Raw genomic sequence first — 21,593 nt, forward strand, 5'->3', positions numbered from 1 at the left:
AAATATCCACGTCTCCAGCAGCTTGAAGTAAATTTCAATAGTAAAAACTGACAAAAAATAGAATTTTTTTTTAAAGCAAAAATACAGATTCCTTATTCTCCACTGAATAAATTGACCATTACTTCTCCAACCTCAGCAGAAATAACACTTATTGATAAACACTGATGGTACCTGACATATACCAGAGCCCAGGAGGGTATGCCAGTGTTTCCAGACCCTGACTGGCCTTAGTTCAAATGCTACCTTCCGTATTCTGGACAGCAGGAGTACGCCTGGCAGTAAGGGGAGAGTATAGGTTTACAGCCTCAAACTGTAAAACCCACAGAGACTAGCATGTTGTTGTTGTTGGGTGTTGAGTACATTCCAACTCATAGTGACCCTAAAGAACAGAGTAGAACTGCCCCATGGGGTTTCCCAGGCTGTAATCTTTACAGAAGCAGACTGCCACATCTCTCTCCCTCAGAGAGACTGGTGGGTTCGAACCACTGACGTTTCAGTTAACAGCTGAGCACTGAACCACTCCACTACATGGAATCACTATGAGTTGAAATCGACTCAACAGCACCTAACAGCAACAAGAAGCAGATTTTAGCCACTTAGAGCCTGCCTGCTTTACACAGCCGGTAAAACTGCGACCAACATCTGCTAGCCAAGATAAGGTAAAACCCTCTAGTTACAAGGACCCTAGGATGCTGCTGTCCTTCTGAGCTCTCTGGCCCAGAGACTCCCTACTCTGCTGCAGGAGGACATCGCCTGGGGATGTCCCTTCTCCTCTTCCCCTGGGGTTTTTCATAAGCTCTTCGCCTTCTGGTGGCTCCCTGCACAGACAGCCTCTGGAAGGCCTCCTGCTGTGGGGGCCACCCCCTGCATGTAGTTGTCAATGCAACAGCTCCAATCAATACTAGTGGTCATACCTCTATTCTTGATCAGCCCTGAATTCCCTTAAGCTCACTATAGGTGGTGACCTCAAGGGAAAGTTCACCGTAAACCCTGAAATCTAGACACTAAGCTTAAACACTCTCTATACAACACAGACAGGCTTCCTCACTGACTTCACTGTATTTTTCTGTCATGTGAGGAGATGGGACTTGGGGCAGAGGGTCCTACTCACGTGGCTGAAGGAAGAGGCCAGAAACAACCAGGCGTTCAAAGGTCTGGCTGATTTATCAGCAGCTACATACACAGGTTGACAATCACTTATTTGAAAGCTTTGGGGCCAGATGAGTCTCAGAATTTAGATTTCTATGGATTGTAGAGGGTCAGTGAAAAACAGGAAGACCCTCAATGAGGTGGTTGACATAGTGGCTGCAACAATGGACTCAAACAAAGCAATGATTGTGAGGATGGCAGAGGACCGGGCAGTGTTTCGTTCTGTTGTATGTAGGGTCACTATGAGTCAGAACCAACTCCAGGGTATTCAAAAACAACAATACTTTAACACCCCCAGCAGGGTTTAGGGAAACATCTTTCAAACTTATTAAACTTTTTTTCAACAAAACATGAATATATTCATACTAATCCTCTATCAGGTCTGGTTGAATTTTGTTACCAAATGAGTGTGAAAACAAATCCAGAGCTCTCAGAATGGGGGATTTGGTACCAACTGGTTCACTTTCCTCCAAGCGGTATCTAAACCCAGTGATTCAGGGCCAAAGACCCTCAATAGGGAAAAGACAAATGGGGTGACTGCCAAAAACCAGCAGACACTCCCTGACACAGGAGGCCCATCAGACAGACCACCTGAGACACAACCAGTTCCTCTAGAGACTCCCTGATACAGAAAATGTCTTCTGAGCTGAGCTTCTCTGGCCTCAGAACACAAGAGAGAAGTGATTCCATAGAGCTTTCCATATGTGGAGGATCAGAGTCCCTTGGGCTATGGCAGCTGGCTCTAAGGGAGGACACAAAGCCCTTGGGTATATTCAATCCTGTACCATAGTAGTACCCATACAGCAGCAGTAGACCAGATTTTTCTGAGCCCTGACCCCATGTGAGTAATCTTAGCTCTACAAGGCTCAGTGCCAAGCGTGCTTTGATCTTACTGCCTTTGAGAAGCAGAAAGAACACCTTATAGCTACTGTCCTTCATCCTACCACCTGAAATGCCAGCATTCCCCAGGTTCTTCCTCCACCCCTCTTCTCTTTTCACTCTACACAAGCTCCCTGGCTAATAACATCCACTCTCATGGCCTCATCTCCCTCCTTTATACCGTTGACTCCCACATCTGAATCATTAGTCCCACTCTCCTCCCCATTTCTAACTTATTTTCCAACTGCCTTTTGGGTACGTCCACCTGGGGGCCTCATGTGCCCTCAATCTCCTGCTGTGGCAGGGACTACTGATGCCCGTTGATACCAGTGTGTTTCTCCCCTCTCCTTGCCCTGCAGTGAGAATGGTCATGTGATTGGTCCTGGCCAATGGAGGGTGAGCTGAAATGCTCCATGTCACTTCTGGTGGAGATGTTTAAGCACCTGGTACACCATTCCCATGTTCTTTTCCTCTTCGTGACGCCAGAGCAAGATGGTGGAGAATCAAAACAGAAACATTGTAGGTTTCTAGAAACATTCACTGCTTAGAAAAAGTCACTGGGCCCACATTAAGCTGTGACAGGAATAAACTCCTATGGTTAAAAATTACTAAGATTCTGGAATTATCTGACATAGTTGTTGTTGTTAGGTGCTGTCGAGTCAATTCCAACCCACTGCTACCCCACGTGACAGAGTAGGACTGCCACATAAGGTTTTCTAGGCTGAAATCTTTATGGAAGCAGATTGCCAGATCCTTCTTCCAAGGAGCCGCTGGGCGGTTTGAATCATCAACCTTTCGGTTAGCAGTCGAACGCTTAACCACTGTGCCACTATAGCTAGTGTTAATTACCTCAATACACCTGCTTTCTCCACCTGGCAAATTTCTACACATTCCTGAAGACTCTGGTTCAAATGCCACCTGCTCTGTGAAGCTTGACTTCCAAGAGAAAGTCGGCCACTCCACCCAGTGACTGCTAACAATTTGCTAATACATCTGACACAGCACTGATCTGAATCTATTGCCTCATTTCTGTTTGCATGCTGGATTCCCGTGTGTGTGTGTGTGTGTGTGTGTGTGTGTGTGTGTGTGTGTTTCTTTGTGCATCCCTGTATTCCCAGTGCCTTGGAAGTGCGAACTTCCAACATGTTTGATTTACTGACGCAAAGATCAGAGCTTTCTCACTCATGACAAGCAAACCCCAAGTCAGCACTTTTTCCTGAGTCACAGTGTTCTCAGCATTGTGCAGGAGGAAAGAGACACAAAAGACACAGTCGCCCGCCTCTAGGAGTATTTTGATCTTTAGATCCATTGTGCCCCATTACCTCCTGTCTTTATTAAAGGACAACTTCCATTTAAAAAATACATGGTCTTTTCAGGAACTAACAGCTAAAACATTTCTCAGAAATCAAGATCAAAGGGGTTGTGTAGTGGCAGATTAAAGTAGAACAGAGCCTTCTCTTAGGTCCTTTGAGCCAGGCTCACCCCGCTGGTCAGTTTAGATCATTGATCTGGCATTCTGGGATCATGCAGTTGTGTCCGTGTTATTTCTGTGTGAAAAGAGCTGCAGTGAAAGCATCACTGTCTCCTCAGGAACCCAGATGCGGTTACGACAGGCCAGCTGTACTGAGTCACGTCATCACCGCTTGGCAAAGCTTCCCACACCAAAAGCACAAAACCAGGTCACTAGCCAGGGAAACAGAACTAGGAACCTTTTCTTTTAAAATGCAGTGCACTGGCCAAAGAAATGTGCACCACGAGTGGTTCTCATTCTCCCAATTCTCTTAAGGACGTGCTGTAACTCTCAGTCCCAGCCCAAGGGAAATGGTGACCATAAATAGATGACGATCGATTATTAATGCAATTATTCACAAGGATTTCCCATACTAACATTTTACCTGCTGTAGATGAGGCTTTGAGCTCATCCACTTAGTGGACGTCAGACATGGTGTTGGCCACCCGTGCCAGCATCCCTGTGTTCGGACCAAGACATCCACAGAGGCCACATCCACAGTGTCAGGAGAGCAGAACGGGGCTTCCAGGACACATTTCTAGTGGGGCAGTGGTCGTTCAGTGGTAGAATTCTCACCTTCCATGCAGGAGACCCAGGTTTAATTCTAGGTCCCAACTACCATTCACAACTCATTCTAGGTCACTACTTGTTCACAACTACCACCCATCTGTCAGCAGAGGCTTCCAGATGAAGACGAACGAGAAAAAAAGGCCTGGAGATCTATTTCCAAAAATCAGCCAGTGAAAACCCTGTGGATCACGATGGTCTGATCCAAAACCCAACATGGGAATGGCCAGGCCTGGGCAGTGTTTTGTCTCATCATGCATGGGGTCACCATGAGTCAGGGGGACAACACCTAACAACAACAAAGGATATATTTCTAGTAGGATTTTCAGACTGGTAAATAGAACAAGGTTAGACTACTGTATATTGAAGGTTAGGATCTGCAGACAGTGGGAAAGATTAGGAAAAAAAATTGGAGAGGTAACTTAGTAGAAGGGAATGTAGACTTTGGGAGGGCTGTGGGACATTCTGAAGTTAACTAAGTATCACACATGGTAGATATGAGGCACATCAAAAGAGAGGACACTAAAAGGGAGTGCTACACGCTGGACACATCTCTTAGCTAGTATCTATCTGGGTCATAACAACGAATATAATAATGATGACTACCCCGGATCCCATTCATGATGGCAGCTGCAGGCCACACTTGGAAAACAAGAAAATGACTTAAAACAGCACTGTCAGGCAACTCACCTTGTATGAAGATCCTGTCCCAGTAGGTTCTCCCAACTTGGTTTCCTCCGAGGAACACCAGGTTGGACAGGATCAGCATTGAGGTGGAACAAGATGCAAGGGCGGCGTGGCATCGGCGGCGAGCTCGTGGGGAGAGAAACCGGACCTGAGGAGGAAAGTTAAGGAAGGTGTCTCATCACAAAGGTAGAAGGATGGAGACATCACCGAAGTCTTTCTCTAAACTCTGTCACCATGCTAGAGTCTGATGTCTCCCCTCAGAGTCTGAGTCAGGTCACTATTTAAACAGCTCTCGAAACTTCATTCCTGCAACATGTTCACTCTGGTCTGAAGAACGAAATGACCTCCCTCAGGTTGTTACTTCCTCCTGCCAAAACGAGCTTCCCTCTGACCTGTGTAATATAAGTACTGAAGCTAATTGAGATTAATGTCCCCTCCTCACCCAGATGGAATGTCTCCTGAGTGTAAATGTTTTTTGCATGTAAATTTATAGGTGCAAGAAGTGTTTAAACTGCTTTCCATGATAACTAGCACAGCTCCAGATAGTGAGGTCAAGATCAGAGTGATCTTCTGGGCCATTAACTTGACCTTGGGAAGCCAACCGACCACTCTGTAAATCTGACCCACTATTAGGAGAAAAAAGCCCTGGTAACAGCTCAGTTAAGCACTCTGCTGCTGTCCAAAAGGCTGGCTGTTTGAACTCATCCAGCAGCTCCGCTGGAGAAAGACCTGGCAATCTGCTCTCATAAAGATTCCAAAACCAAACCAAACCCATTGCCATCATGTCTATTCCAACTCATAGCAACCGTACAGGACAGAGCAGAACTGCCCCACAGGGTTTCCAAGGAGTGGCTGGTGGATTCATACTGCGGACCTTTTGGTTAGCAGCTGAGCTCTTAACCACTGCATCACCAGGGCTTCTCATGAAGTCTACAGCTTAGGGAATCCTATAAGGCAGTTCTATTCCGTCACAGGCACTATGAGTCAGAATCAACTCGATGGCTTCTAACAACAACAATAAACAACATCAGGAGGAACTCCATAAAGAGACTGCGGGAGACTGGGTACGAGCCAACCCCATCCTGAAATGGGAGCTCAGAGTACACACTCCTCTGATGGTGAGTTCACAGCGGCACCAGAGAACGGTGGCTTCTCACAGTGCCTGAAATACCACTGGGGCGGACAGATGTTTTCCAGCAACAATGATAAAGAAATGTGCTCATCCATCCTAGCTCGTCCGTGCACTCTTGCCTCTCCTCATGATATTTCCTCAAGGTTTCATAACGCAAACAAAGCCTTTATTTCTCAGCACTGGCCATTCTGGTGGTCCCTCCAAAGTGTGGTCACAGCGCTGTGTTTGAGGTGTGTGAGCCCCATTAGGACATCCACAGGGACCGTCCTTCAGGACTATGTAATCAGAATGGGAACTGGATGTAGAACAACAGCCAGGTATATGAGACCCCAGGGCTTCTGGCAAACACCTCAGCCTAATCCAAAGACATAGAAAAGAGAGGGAACAAAAGGCCTAGAGATTTTTCCTGCTCCTGAAACCTACACATCTCGGGCCATATACACCCTGATTCCAGGTGGTGCAAACAGTAAACATGTTCAGCTGCTAGCTGAAAGGCTAAAGGTTCGAGTCCACCCAGAGGCACCTCAGAAGAAAGCCCTAGTGATCTACTTCCAAAAAATCAGCCACTGAAAACTCTACGGAGTGCAGTTCTACTCTGACACACACGGGGTCACCATGAGTCAGAACTGACTCGACAGCGACCGGCACTGGTTCTAATTACAAACAGAATTCTGAATTGCCCAACAGCAAGAGCCTATACAACTTCTGACAGGCAAGAAGGACTAAGCCAGAGAGTGAGCCTCCAGCAGGAGGCTTACTTACTTACAGTGACCCTGCTGGGGATCATCTGTGACCACTTTGTAAGCCCTGATCAGTGTCCCCTCGAAACCTAGAGACATAAATTCTGCTCCCCCCCTTCTTTCTTCCCTGCCCCAGGGTCTGTTCTGTGTATTCAGATCCAGCTGTTACCATATACATCCTTATCCACGGTTCTCTCCTCCACCACTTTGGGGCCTGGTTTTGCTGCCACCAGACTTGGAAAAGCCATGCAGGGCACACCGACTGAGTTGTCTGCCTGGACATGCTTATTCTGAAACCCTCTCCAGTGACGCTGATGTATCCCTGGTGATGCTACTGGGTGAGATGACCTCTAGTCTCTCTCCCAGCTGCAGGAGGCCACGAGTGTATACAGGCAGTGCCGTCAAACAGGGGCAGATCCGAGACAACTACACAATATAAAATCTGGTAATGAAAGAGATAGAGGGACAAGCAGGCTTGAGAACAAGGGACATTAATCTACAAGTTTCTGCATTTCAAAATAGGAAGATATTTTCTGGATATTACTGACTTGATTAGTAGCAACTGGGGAGGCAGACTGGGAGGAAGCAGAGAGATATGGCAAACAAAAACAAAAAAACCAAACCAATAATAAATCAAAAAAATATGACTAATCACAGGAAAAAAAAGAAAGAAAATATGACTTCTCTTAATTGGCATAAATCTGTCCAAATAACTGTCTCCAGGTAGAGGGACCATCGATAACACATTTGATTTCTAAGGAGTCTGAAGGGACAGAGACTTTGCCCAATCACTCTCCCTCCACCTTACTGTTGAGGAATTCAAAGCTTCACGCCATCTTTCCCTTGTTAATGTCGAGCACAGAGAAGCCACAGAGCTTGGCTAAGCTCAATGTGGCTCCTCCTTTTTGGGCAATGATTACAACTATTATATAAACAATACAGAGATACTGAGAGAGGAACAGTATCTAGTGGGTTGCTAAGCTGGGGCTTTGGTGCCCAGTCATCTTGTCCAGGGAAAGGGCTAGGCTGTAAATGGAGGCAGAGCTGAGGGCAGGGAGCACGGTGAGGGAGGGAGAGAGGGGAGAACACGTTCTGGAGGCACAGTGTTCCTGCTTCTACCCCTGAAGCCCTGGTTCCTACAGACCTGCCTTTGATTCTGTGATTACCCTAGGATCTTTCTCAAATACATGATTCAATAAATTTCTGCTCAGCAAAAAAAAGCAACTGTGAACGAGCCTCAGATCTGAGAGACAGGAGGGAGGACATTTAAAATCTGAAAAAAACTGACTGCAATTCAAGTTTTAGCAATACATGATTTTCTTTTCTTTTTTAATAGTGGGAGTGTTAAAGGCACAGTCTGTTGGAATCAGTAAGCTACAAACACTTAAAGGAGAAACCAAGGTGCCACAGGCAATTCTTGATTATTCCTCTGGGTGAGTGGGTGGGAGACAAAAAGATCATGATAAATGAAATCCAGAGAAAATCCAAAAACATATTTTTAACTAGCAGCCCTATCCTCTGAACTGACAAAGCTAGCCTTGCCAGTAAGCAGCAAAACTGACAGAGCATCGCTTCTTTTCTTTGTGAGTCAGTGGGAGAACAGAATGAAGAGTGGCAAGGAAGGGGAAAAGAAATGGCGAGTCTGGATAATTTATCCAGTCCCTGTGTGGTGGAAATGGCTGCCAACCAACAGTTGGAGGTAGGAGTACAACCAGAGGTGCCTCAGAAGAAAGGCCTGGTGATCTACTTCTGAAACATCAATTATTAAAAACCCAGTGGAGCATAGTTCTACTCTGACACACATAGGTCGCTGTGAGCAAGGTTAACTTGATGACAGATGATTTGGCTAAACCACAGGGGGGTAATAATTCACAGCAAAGGGGATCTAAGTTTTGGCCGCAACCCACCTCTTCTCTTTGGATTCCCCGAACACACCATAGAAGGTGACCATTGTGACATTAGGAATCTCTCGCTTTACTTTGGGAACCATCTGGTCTTTCTGCTAATGGTTACAAGAACTCTAGTGGTAAGTATCACACTTAGGGTCCCAGAGGAAAAATGCCACATGGGCAAGGCTCGAGGGTGTATTCCCTTAGCCCAGCCAGCTCCATTAATAAATTTGATTTTCTGAATCTCTAGGACTATAGGGTCAAAGCCCTCACTTTAAAGGCTTTGATTCTTTTACACTCTCTCCTCTGAAGTCCTACAGCCATTGTTTCCATCACTCCTGTGGACCTCCACACTAGGATGTAGGTTGCCCACGATCAGGGGCCATGCGCCATATGCTAGTAACCATCCTCATGGCTGCAGTGCTTGAAACCCCCTTGATAGGAAAACTCATGTTGAGGAATGTAAACATAATCACAAAAAATCAATGCACAATGAAGAGTCATCAGGAATGAAAATAATAATTGCCAACTTGATCATATAAGACAATGGGCAAACAGACTTGGTTTTCAGTAACACTAATTTTTTTTTTTTTTTTTAACCAGTTGCCACTGAGTCAAATTCGACTCATGGTGACCCCACGCGTGTCAAAATAGAACTGTGCTCCATAGGGTTTTCAAGGACTGAATTTTCAGAAGTAGACTGCAGGCCTTTCTTCCAAGGCACTTCTGGGTGGACTTGAAACTCCAACCTTTGTATTAGCAGTTGAATGCATTAGCGATTTGCACTACCCATGGACTCCAATGCTAATATATCAAGATGGAAAACAGTTCTGGTCTGGTCATGGACTCTGTCTTAGTTATTGTCTTAGGCTGGGTTCTCTAGAGAAGCAAAACCAGTGAAGCATACACACACACACACACACACACACACACACATCAAGGAAATGTCTCAAGCGGTTGCACAGACTGGAAAGTCCCAAGTCCATGGGTCAGGCTGGAGGTTTCTCCTGATTTACGCAGCTGCAGGGGCTGATGAACCAAAGAACAGCAGGTAAGACAGCAGGCCTTTGGCTCACAGGCTGCAAAGACTGGCAAATCCCAAGACTGGCAGGTGAGCTGCTAGCTCAAGTCCCAACAACCGGAGGCCAGATGTAGGATGCAGAGTGAGCAAAGACCACAAGCCTTGTCAGAAAGTCCACATATATTGGATGTAGGCCACAACCCCAAGGAAACTCCCTTTCAACTGACTGGCTGCTAATAGCAGATCTCATTGTGGAGGTGATTACATTGTATCAGATCTCATTATGGAGGTGATTACATCATTATATGAGTATACTGCTGTCATTTTGTTATCGTTTTTTCTTGGTGCTGTTGATAGGTTCTTTGCTCCACTTAATTTTCTGTGCTGAGTTCTTTTTGTTTATGGATTTTCTTTTCATTTTCTTAATTGTTGTCAATTTTGTGTTTATTACATCTTTATGATTTTCTTCTTTTTTTATTTCCATGAGTAGGTGTATTAATTTTCTTTATGGTTACTCTGAAATTTGCCTTTATCTTCCTAAGTTTGGTGGCACAGACATTAAGAGCTACGACTGCTAACCAAAATGTCAGCAGTCTGAATTCACCAGCCACTCCCTGGAAACCCTATGGGGCAGTTCTACTCTGTCCTATAGCGTCACTATGAGTCGGAATTGACTCAACAGCAACAGGTTTTTTGGTTTATATATATACATATATATATAAATATAAATAGGAGGTCTCACCCTTCCCAGTCTCAGAACCTACAGTACAGCCATGGTTGTCAAAACAGCCTGGTACTGGTACAACAACAGACACATAGACCAATGGAACAGAATTGAGATTCCAGAAATAAATCCATCCAGCTATTGACAGCTGATCTTTGACAAAGGGTTATAGGCCAATAAATGGGGAAGGAACAGTCTCTTTAACAAATGGTGCTGGCAAAACTGGATATCCATTTACATAAAAATGAAACGGGCCATATTTCACACCATACATAAAAACTAACTCAAAATGGATCAAAAGACCTAAATGTTAAACCTAAAACTATAAAGTTCATGGAAGAAAACATAGGGGCAAAGCAAGGGGCCCTAATTTATGGCATAAGTAGACTATTAAACCTAACTAAAAATGCACAAATAGCAGAAGATAAACTAGATAACTGGGACTTCCTAAAAATTATGCTCATCAAAAGACTTCACTAAAAGAATAAAAAGAGAACCTACAGACTGGGAAAAAATTTTTGGCAACAACGTGTCTGACAAGGGTCTAATCTCTAAAATTTATAGAAAACTTCAACACCTCAACAACAAAAAGACAAACAACCCAATTAAAAAACTGGCAAAGGACATGAATAAACACCTTATCAAAGAAGACATTCAGGCAGCTAACAGACACATGAAGATATACTCGCGATCATTAGGCATTAGAGAGACGCAAATCAAACTACAATGAGATACCATCGTACCCCAGAAATAATGACACTGATCCAAAAAGCGTACAACAACAAATGCTGGACAGTTGTGAGGAGACTGGAACTGGAACTCTTATACTCTGCTGGTGGGACTGTAAAATGGTACAACCACTATGGAAAACAGTATGCCGCTTCCTTAAAGAGCTAGAAATAGAAATACAATAGATCCAGCAATCCCAGTCCTAGGCATATATCCTAGAGAATTAAGAGCTGTGAAATGAATAGGTATACACACACTCGTGTTCACTGCAGCATTATTCAAAATAGCAAAAAGACGGAAACAACCTAAGCGTCCATCAACCAATGAATGGATAAATTATGGTACATACATACAGTACTACGCAATGATAAAGTATAATGATGAATCCGCAAAACCTCTCCCAAATGGATGAATCTGGAGGACATTATGCTAAGTGAAGTAAGTCAAGGACAAATATTGTATGAGACCACTATTATAAAAAGTCAAGAATAGGTTTACACACAGAAATATTATTTGATGGTTACCAGGGATGGGCGGGGGAGAGAGGGAGAATCACCAAATTGATAGCAGACACATGTGAATTCTGGTGACGGGAAAGGCAATACACAATATGGGAGAAGTCAGTACAAGGTGACCAAGGCAAAGGAAGACACTGAGCGGTATGCAAGAATAAAGGGTGGCTGCTGTCTTAGGCTGGGTTCTCTAGAGAAGCAAAACCAGTAAAGTGTATAAATATATATATAGAGAGAGATTATATCAAGGAAACAGCTCATGTGATTGTAGAGGCTAGAACGTCCCAAGTCCGTGGATCAGGGTAGAGGCCTCTCCCAAGTCACACAGCAACAGAAGCTGGCAGGTCAATGAATCCCAGGTTCGGCAGATAAGCTGACAGCTCAAGTCCCAAGAACGGGAGATGAGATGACAGGAAGCAGCTGCAGGATCCGGAGAGAGCAAAAAGCCAGAACGTCTGCTTATATTCAGAGACTCCCTTTCATCAGATTGGCTACTCACAGTATATTCAATCATGGGAGTAATTACATTAAAACACTGAGAATCATGGCCCAGCCAAGTTAACACACAATCTTAAACATCACAGCTGCTAACCAAAAAGGTCGGCAGTTCAAGTCCACCAGGCACTCCTTGGAAGCTCTATGGGGCAGTTCTACTCTGTCCTATAGGTTCACTATGAATTGGAATCGACTTGACGGCAACGGCTTTTTTTTTTTTTTAATGGTAAATACTACAACATATATAATCTTGCAACAATAATAAAACAAACAATTTTTGAGTGGATAAATAGGTAGATATGTATGATAAATAGGTGCGGGAGGTCATACATCCATATGCCTATTCAGGTATGGTGTGGATATTTCTACATACATATTCGTATGTGCTGCATGTATATTCGTATAAATAATAGAGCACATGGGGGCTTAGTTATGGAAACTCCTTAGACATAAGCAAACACCTCGCAGAACTGAGCTACTGGCCTTGAAGGCTAAGGACCATAGTCTTAGGGGATAGCTAGATCAACTGGCATAACATAGATCATAAAGATAATGTTCTGCATCCTGGTTTGGTGAGCAGCACCTGGGGTCTTAAAATCTTGCGAGCGGCCATGCAAGAAACAACTATCGGTCTCTTCCCATTTGGGGCAAAAGAGAGTGAAGAAAACCAAAGTATCAAGGAAGCAATCTGTCATAAGGACAAATGGCCCACATGAACCACAGTCTCATCTAACCTAAGACCAGAAGAACTAGATGGTACCTGGTTACCACTACTGACAGCTCTGACCAGGATCACAACAGAAGGTCCTGGTAAGAATGGGTAAAACATGTAGAACAAAACTCAAATTTATAAAAAAAGACCAGACTTACTGGTCTGATAGAGACTGGAAGAACCCCCAAAACTATTGCCCTAAAACATCCTTCTAACTTGGAACTGAAGCCACACTCAGAGGCCACCTTTCAGCCAAATAATACACTGGCCTCTAAAATAAACGAATGTGCTCCTTAAAACAATCAACTATACGAGACCAAAAGAGCAACATTTGCCCAAAAGCAAAGATGGGAAGGCAGGGAGGGGCTAAGAAACTGGACAAAATGACACAGGAAATCCAGGGTGGGGATGAGGAGAGTGCTGACACATTGCAGGGACTGAAACCAATGTCACGGAACAATTTGTGTATAAATTATTGAAAACTAAATTGCTGTGTAAACTTTCACCTACAGGACAAAACAATGTTCAAAATAAATATGTCCCAAATTCTTCCACACCCCTCCCTAATTTCCCCCTTCCTTCTTGAAGCTAGACTTCGTGGCTCACTTCTAAAGAAGTGATAACGGCAGAAGTGAAGTTGTCTGACTTCCAAGACTAGGTCATAAAAGGCATTGCAGCCTCCTGCTGGATCTCTCTCTCATATTGCTTGCTCTAGGGGAAGCTAGCTGCCATATCGTAAGGATGCTCAAGCAGCTCTATGGAGAAGTACACATGGTGAAGAACAGAGACCTCCTGCCAGTGGCCAGCAAGGAACTTAGGCTTCCAGACAACAGCCATATAAGTACGAAAATTTGCAAGTGGATCCTCCAGCCCCAATCAAGCCTTCAGATGACTATAGCCCTGGCTAACATCTAGACTGCAACCTCATGAGAGGAGCTAAGCAAGAATCATCCAGTTAAGCTGCTCCTGGATTCATGACCCTCAGAAACTGTATGAGACAATCAATGTGTGTTGTTTTGAGCTGTGAAAAAACAACAAAATACTGCAATGTGCAGAACAGTTCTATTCTACCCAAAATGTCAATAGTGCCCTGTGGAGAAAGTATGGATTGCTTTCTTCAATGTTCATTACAGAGCAAGGTTCCTTCTCTGTCTACAGGGGCACAGAACTTCCCTCCCTCCCTCCCTCCCTCCCTCATTAGAAGCAATGCCAAAAACATGCCCCTAATTCTGGGAGCAGGTCCCTGGGTGGCACGAACAGTTTAACTCTCAGCTAGCAACCTAAAGATTGGCAGTTTGAACCCACCCAGTGGTACTGCAAAATAAAGGCCTAGTGAACTGCTTCAGTAAAGATTACAGCCAAGAAACACCTATGGAGCAGTTCTATTCCGTAACACATGAGGTCGCTATGAGTCAGAATCAACTCTCCAGCAATGGATTTGGTTTTTTGGGTTTACTCAGGGATACAGAGAAATGCATCCCAGGGCAAGGAGAGCTTACTTCACAGTACCCAATCTAGGCCCCTCCCGCCCACCCCCACCACCCTGGCATCCTGGAATTCGAGAGTGACAAGAAGTCTCCTGTGTCCCCGGCTATGCACAGACAAGGTATAGCCACCAGTTTCAAGCCTCCTCACCATCTATGCCCCTGAAACTTGGAGGAAAGAGAAGAAAAGGTCATACTTCTGTGATACAGAAAATGGGAGGTGGAGTAAGCCAGAAAGAATCACTTTGTTCCCATACAGGGTGAGCATTTCACTCCCATGGTCTGTGGCTTATATGACAGAGAGGTGGGTTGGGGCAGTGTCTCTCCATGTTAATGTTAACATAACCCACTAGCCAGGTCCAAGGGCAGGTACTGAAGCTTTGGCCAGATACAGCAAGCCCCTCAGAACGTCCATAAACACAGGTCTGGGCAGCCCTCTAAACCTTGTGTCCTGATACGTCGTACCTCATAGAAGAAACAGGAGATGATGTGTGGGACTGTAACAATACCAGTTTAACGGAGACTTTAAATGTCCCTCTGAGATAGTAACTTCCAAAGGTGAGCAATGTACCCAAACTAAACCTTAGAACCGACCTAAACTGCTGTCAAACTAGTTTGTATCTCTTGCCTGTGAGATGTCCACGGCTCTACATGTTTATTCATATCTCCATGGCAACACCTCCATCTTTGGCAGCCAACATCATGTCCCTGGGAATCACAGGATTGGCTAGGCAGACAAGCCTGGGACTGGAATTGGGGAGGGGGGGCAGTCTGTGGAATCTGGGTCAGGAGTGAGGCACAGAACACAGGCAGGGGTGGGAGGCAGATGGCGACGGCAGGGCTGGAGGCTGCCAAGCTCGTTAGGCCCCTCATTCGGAGTGCTGCCCTCCATGAAGGGGCTGCATGTGGGGCCGAGATGGGAGGGGACAGGCTGAGCATCTGGGGGAGCAGATGGGCTGGAGGAATGGCTGCTGGAGACTGACAAAGGCTTGGCAAGGGGGACCTGACGCTGTTTATTTTTAAGTGGGAGAGAAGCTAAAAACAGAAACTGGGTGGGTTTGATCAGCTGGACACAGTTCCACTGAAGTTTTTCATTTTCTAATAAAAATGCTAACCAGAGGGGAAGCGAGGCAGAACAAGGAGATGGCCAGGAAGGAGGTTGGTGGTGACCAACAAGCTCAAACAAGGGGTAGACATCCCATTGTTGTGAAGATGAGACCAAAGCAACAAAAGAGACAATGACAGCAGTTGTGAAAGAGAAGGGTAGCTAGAGTGAAACACTCAGGGTCAGGAAGACACAAACTACAGTCTTTCCAGAGCCCCTTCTCCTTCTCCCATCTCTGTACCACCCTGCCAAGACACTGCTCCCCCACTCCCTTTCTCAAGGAGATTTGGTCATTTATTATTATTTGCTGTTGTTGAGAATATACACAGCAAAACATACACCAATTCAACAATTTCTACATGTACAATTCAGTGACATTAATTACATTCTTCAAGTTGTGCAACCATTCTCACCCTTCTTTTCTGAATTATTCCTGTGCCATTAACTCACTACCCCCTGTTTCTTATCTACCCTTTCAAGTTGCTGTTGTCAATTTGATCCCACATAGATAGTTCTTGAAAGAGCACAATGGTCAAGGCAGACATTCTTTACCATTTAAGCTAAACTATTATTTGCTTTGATGAAGTCTTCAAGTGAAATTTTTGGTTTAAGATTTAAAGATTATCTCGGGGCAATAGTTTTGGGAGCTCATCTAGCCTCACTGGCTCCAGAAAGTCTGGAATCGATTTGGTCATTTTCAGTTAGAACCTTGCTTGTTTGTTTTTAGCAGCACTTCCTCTCTCTCTTATGTTCCTACAAGCCTGGTAAGTTCCTGAAGAATGGGGCATACCACCCAAGACGCACAAACACTCTGTATGTGCACAGTAAGGATCTAACACCTGGCCTCTCTCTTTGCCCTGGGTCAGTTTCAGAATCTCCTGAGTTCCTTACTGTTCTACCCCATCCAAATGAATACATGAAGGCACTCAGAAAGAAATTCCTCCTTCCCACACATTCCCTGAGTGTTATGGCATTGCAAAATGAAAAAAAAAAACTAGACTATACAGTTAAATTTTTCAATCTTTGTTTGCTACTGAAATCTAAGCAATGCATGACCCTGAGAGAGAATAAAGGGCCTGTAGTAAGGAAGGCAAAGCTGGTAAAACACTAGATTCCACTGTAAAGCCAGTTTTGCTTGACTGAACTAGCTATCTGCTCCATAATCTAAGATACCCAGCTTAGTTAAAAGCTGCAGAGGCCTTTATTTGGCATCCAAATTCATGCAGCATATGAAGCAACTTCAGAGAACTTCCAAATAACTAGGAATTCTTGGGTGGTGCAAATAGTTAACACACTCATCAGCTAAACAAAAGGTTGGAGGTTTGAGCCCACCCAGAGGCACCTTAGAAGAAAGGCCTGGTGATCTACTTCTGAAAAATCAGCCATTGAAAACCCTATGGAGTACAGTTCTACTTTGACACACATGGGGTTGACATGAGTTGGAATGGACTCAATGACAACTGGTAACACCAAATAACTAAGGAAACAACTGCCTCTCGGTCCTGTCAGAGAACTTAAGCCAGTTTTAGGTGCCTTGGTGCTGGTTAAATGTACTGCAATGGCCAATAGTACTGTTGTGTCCTGTGCTCCTACCCTCCTGCTGCCATGGTTCTGCCTCCAGTCCACACGTCTCTGCTCTGGACTTTCCAGAAGTCTCCTTCTAAACTGGCAGGTTATACTCTGGCCTTTCTCCTTCCAAGTCATCCATCACACTGTCAATGTCCCTCTACCACTTAAAATATTCTGATGGTCCTTTATTGCTTACAGACTAAAACCCAAACTGGCAAGCCTCTTCACAGTTCGACCCCATTTCCCTTTCCAGCCTTAACTCCTACACTCTACACCAAAAACACAGCTCTATTCACCATTTTCCAAACATAACACATATTTCCCCATCTCTGTGCCTTTGCACAAGCTGTTCTCTCTACTTAGAATGTATCTTCCTCATTCACTCTTACAGCCCCAGCTTGATGTCAGCTCAGGAGAGCAACAGCTCGGGCTCCAGTTTTAGCTTTCCACTTTTTAACTGTGTTGTCTAGGATAAGCTCAGTTTCCTCACCTACCTCATTTACTGTTGGTATTTGATAAATGTCAGCCCTGGTAGAGTCAGTCCCCCTATTCTGTCCTTCAACAACCAATGGGACAAGTGACACTTATCTACATGTTTACACAATGACAATTTTAATTTTGATGCAAAAATTTCACTATGTGAGTTTTATCTGTATTAGCTTATTAATGCTCATGACTCTACTGCACAAGTAGGTAAAATTATTCCTATTTTACGAATGAGGAATTTGAAGAGCAGCAAGATGAAGTAAACTGGCTCACTAATAAGGGAAGTGCAGGGACCCACACGCGTTTCTCTAACTCAGCATCTTCATGCTCCCTGCTACATCACACAAATTCACGTCTGTGTGGCAGTGTGTGTACCCTCCTCTACACTGGAATTTTCAAGATCTTTGTCTCTTTGGTGCCTGATACAAAGTAGATTTTCAGGAAATGCCCGTTCAACTAATATTTCATGCATGTGTTCCTCTAGTGATGGTTGGCAGATACTCGTCAAGCATCAATTTAAGGAGATGAATGCTTTCAAGACATAAGGCTTAAAATGATACTGAGCTTGTTAAGGGTGATGGAAAAATTTGGAAATGGATAATGGTGATAGTTGAATAACATGATAAACATAATGTCATTGACTTGTACACATGAAGAATGCTGAAATGGCAAAAGTTTTGTTACATATATATTTACTACAACAAAAAAAGACACTAGAATTCTGAAAAGTAATTGGAATTCACAATTACAGTAGGAAGTTTAGCATATCTCCCCAGAAAGTGATATCTCTCAGACCAAAGGTAAGATTATAGAGGATCTGAATAAAAATTAACAGGCCTTATCTATTAGACAAACATACAGAACGATGAACACAAGCAATTTTCAAACACATGTAAACCATAATAAAAACTGAACATGTACTTGGCCAGGGAAGGAATCTATATACATTCTAAAAAGTTACCATGGAGGCCAAGCTCACTGACAACAAAGCAGTAAAGTAAAAAATGAGCAAAGACTTCTAGCCAAAATAACAGCTTAGCTGGACACACCATGCCATTCCTCTAAAGCAAAAACCCAAGAAACCAAGTGAAATACATACAGATGACAATTCTGGAACTCTGAGCATCGAATGAAAGGATAAAGAACTGGATCAAACACCAAACGGAAGAAGAAATTGATTGAAAACAGCAAACAAGAGGGGATAGAAGAGAGAGGCCCTGCCAGACAACCTGACACAGCAAGGCCATCTTGAGACAAAGACAGCAACAATCTTGGGTGAGGAGCACAGAAGGCAACTTCACGGAATTTGCAACAGGACACACAGTAACTGTGTGGATGTACCCGGAGTGAAATAAGGGCCCTATTTCTGGCTGCAGCCAACAGAAAGAGCCCAGGCAGCCTCACGTAGTGACCACAGGAGCACACTCCTCCTACCCTACCCTTCTGGGGATTAGTGGCACAAATCCCCCCATCCCAGCAACCCCAACTGCCAGGGACCAAGGTATGAGCCCCTAACCAGCCCTGAATGCCACCCTTCCCTCACCAGCCAAAGTTGCCACCCTCCCCCCGCACTGCCACCCCCTGACAACACCATCGAGGGGTGGCAGGCCACTCTGGCATGGTGTCAGTGGCTCACCCTGCCCCTCCTGGCCACTAACCCCACCAAGAAGCAGGTAGGCCACTCAAGCAGCGCTGGCAGTCTGCTCTGACTATCCTGCCCATCAACACCATTGAGTGGTGTCTGGCCACCTGCGCCGCCCTTCCTGCCTGCCAACCCCACGAGGTAACAGCGGCTAACCATTCTGGCAAGGCAACAGTCGTACATCCTACATCTCCTGCCAACACTGGTGTGGCACCGGCTGCACCCAACTAGCCAAGTGGCAGCAACCTCGTGCACTAGTTCATCCATCAGCCAGCACCCCCTCACTTGGCAATTGACAGCAACTGCGTGCCTGAGTGCTCACCCACCTGTCACCCATCCGTTCTCCACCCACCTCGTGATCGGCAATGATTGAGTTCCCACTCACTCGGCCACGTGCCACTCAACCCCCGTGCTCTTCATCCTCTCCCTCCTGACATAGCAATCAGTGGTGACTAGATTCTTGATTGCCTACCACACCCACCACACCTGCAGCCTGCCCACCTGATGAGTGTGCAACCACACACTCCTGCACCACTGGACAGATGATAGACAGTAGCCAGTGCCTGCCCAGACCACCTGCAGCCATCCAGCATGACCAATGAACAGAGACCCACACTCACACTACCAACTGCTGCCCCGCTCACCTGGAGACAGGTGGTGAACACTACAGTGCTGCCAGACCTGAGTCCAGTGAACTACACAAGCCCTGCCAGCCTGGATATAAGAAAATAAAAAATCAGAACAAAGCCAACAAACATACAATGAATAAATAAATATAATAACACCTTAATGCCTCGAAGACAACAGACAATATCAGATGATATGAAGAAACAGGATGATGCCTCAAGCAAGGGACCAAAATAAAGAGCCAGAACACTTTCCTAAGGAAAAAATGGTAATTGACCTACCTGATAAGGAATTCAAAAGACTTAAATATAGGATTCTCAAAGAGATCCAAGAGAACACAGCCAAAACCAAGGAAAATTCTAGAAGAATTCAGGAAAACAATACAAGAACAAAACAACAAAACAGACAACAAAAACAGCAACTAGAAATCCAGAGGATTAACGCTAAAATTTTAGAAATAGATAACACATTGGAAGGACAAAGGAGTAGAACTGAATCAATGGAAGACAAAATTGGTAAAATAGAGGACAAACCCCTTGATACCAATCTGTTAGAGGAACAATCAGAAAAACAGAATGAAGAAAAACAAAGAAAGCCTAAGAGTCAGTGAAGTACTATCAAGAGGAATAATTTATGCATGATTGGAATTCCAGAACAGGAAGAGACCAAAAAAAATGTGCAGACAAAATTTTTGAAGATTTACTGACAGAAAACTTACCTAATATCAAGAAAGATAAGAAGATAGCCATCCAAAAAGCCCAACAAATTCCATATAGGACAGACTTCAAAAGAAAATCACCAAGACATACCATAATCAAATTTTCCAAAACCAAAGACAAAGAAAGAATTCTGAGAGCAGCTTAGGAAGAATGAAATGTTACCTATAAAGAGGGGGCAATAAGACTACACTCTGATTTCTCAGCAGAAAACAGGCAGGCAAGAAGGCAATGGGATCATATATATAAAACCCTGAAAGAAAAAAAAAAAAAAAGCCAACCAAGAATTATACAACCAGCAAACTTGTCTCTCAAATATAATGGCAAAATTGGATATCTGACATAAACAGAAATTAAGGGAATTTGTAAAAACTCCTTACAAGAAATACTAAAGGGAGTCTTTCAGACAGAGAACAAACAATGCCATACAACAACCTGAGACACATTAAAACATCACCCAAATACCAATCCAGATAAAGAATTTTCAAAAATAAAATACAGCTACAAGACTGAAAACAGGGAACCAGAGACGTCAATCTGTAAACAACAACAATTTCAAAATAAATAAGTGGAATAAATGGTACAGCTACAGAACTTCCATATGGAGAGGAAGTCAAGGTGATATCAAGATATAACAGATTGTTTTAAACGCAGGAAGATGAAAGCAAATTTCATGGTAACCACACAGAAAACTAATAAACTTTCTCAACAAAATAAAAAAGAAGAAAATCATAAAGATTCAGTAGACACAAAATCAACAACAATGAAAGAAATGAAAAGAAAATCCATAAACAAAAAGAACTCAGCACAGAAAAGAATATGGAAAAAAGAAATCATCAATACTGCCAAAAAAATCACAACAAAGTAACAGTGGTAAGTTCATACCTAATGATAATTACACTGAATGTAAATAAATTAAATACACCAGTCAAGGGACAAGAGAGTGGCAGAATGCATAAGAAAACATGACCCAACAATATGCTGCCTATAAGAGACACACCTTAGACACAAAGATAAAAATAAGCTAAAAATCAAAGGATAGAAAAATATATATAAAGCAAATGGCAACCACAAAAGAATAAAAGTAGCAATATTAATCTCTGATAAAATAGTCTTAAAGGAAAAAAATAGCAAAAGAGACAAGTAAAGGCATTATATAATGATTAAAGGGTCAATCCAACATGAGGACATAATAAATACCTATACACGCAATGAAAA

General features: G+C 43.8%; 1 protein-coding gene across 3 annotated transcripts in view; it reads right to left on the reverse strand.

The window, feature by feature from the left end:
• Positions 1 to 21,593, reverse strand: part of HHAT (hedgehog acyltransferase) — a 635,839-nt gene that overhangs the window by 100,482 nt on the left and 513,764 nt on the right. For all 3 annotated transcript variants that reach the window (XM_023730279.1, XM_023730278.1, XM_012555207.2), the window contains one exon: positions 4,796 to 4,940. In XM_023730279.1, the coding sequence (XP_023586047.1) occupies positions 4,796 to 4,940 (145 nt within the window). The remainder of the gene's footprint in view (positions 1 to 4,795; positions 4,941 to 21,593) is intronic.

This window comes from Trichechus manatus, unplaced genomic scaffold (genome assembly GCF_000243295.1).
Source record: "Trichechus manatus latirostris isolate Lorelei unplaced genomic scaffold, TriManLat1.0 scaffold00035, whole genome shotgun sequence".
NCBI classification, from domain to species: domain Eukaryota; kingdom Metazoa; phylum Chordata; class Mammalia; order Sirenia; family Trichechidae; genus Trichechus; species Trichechus manatus.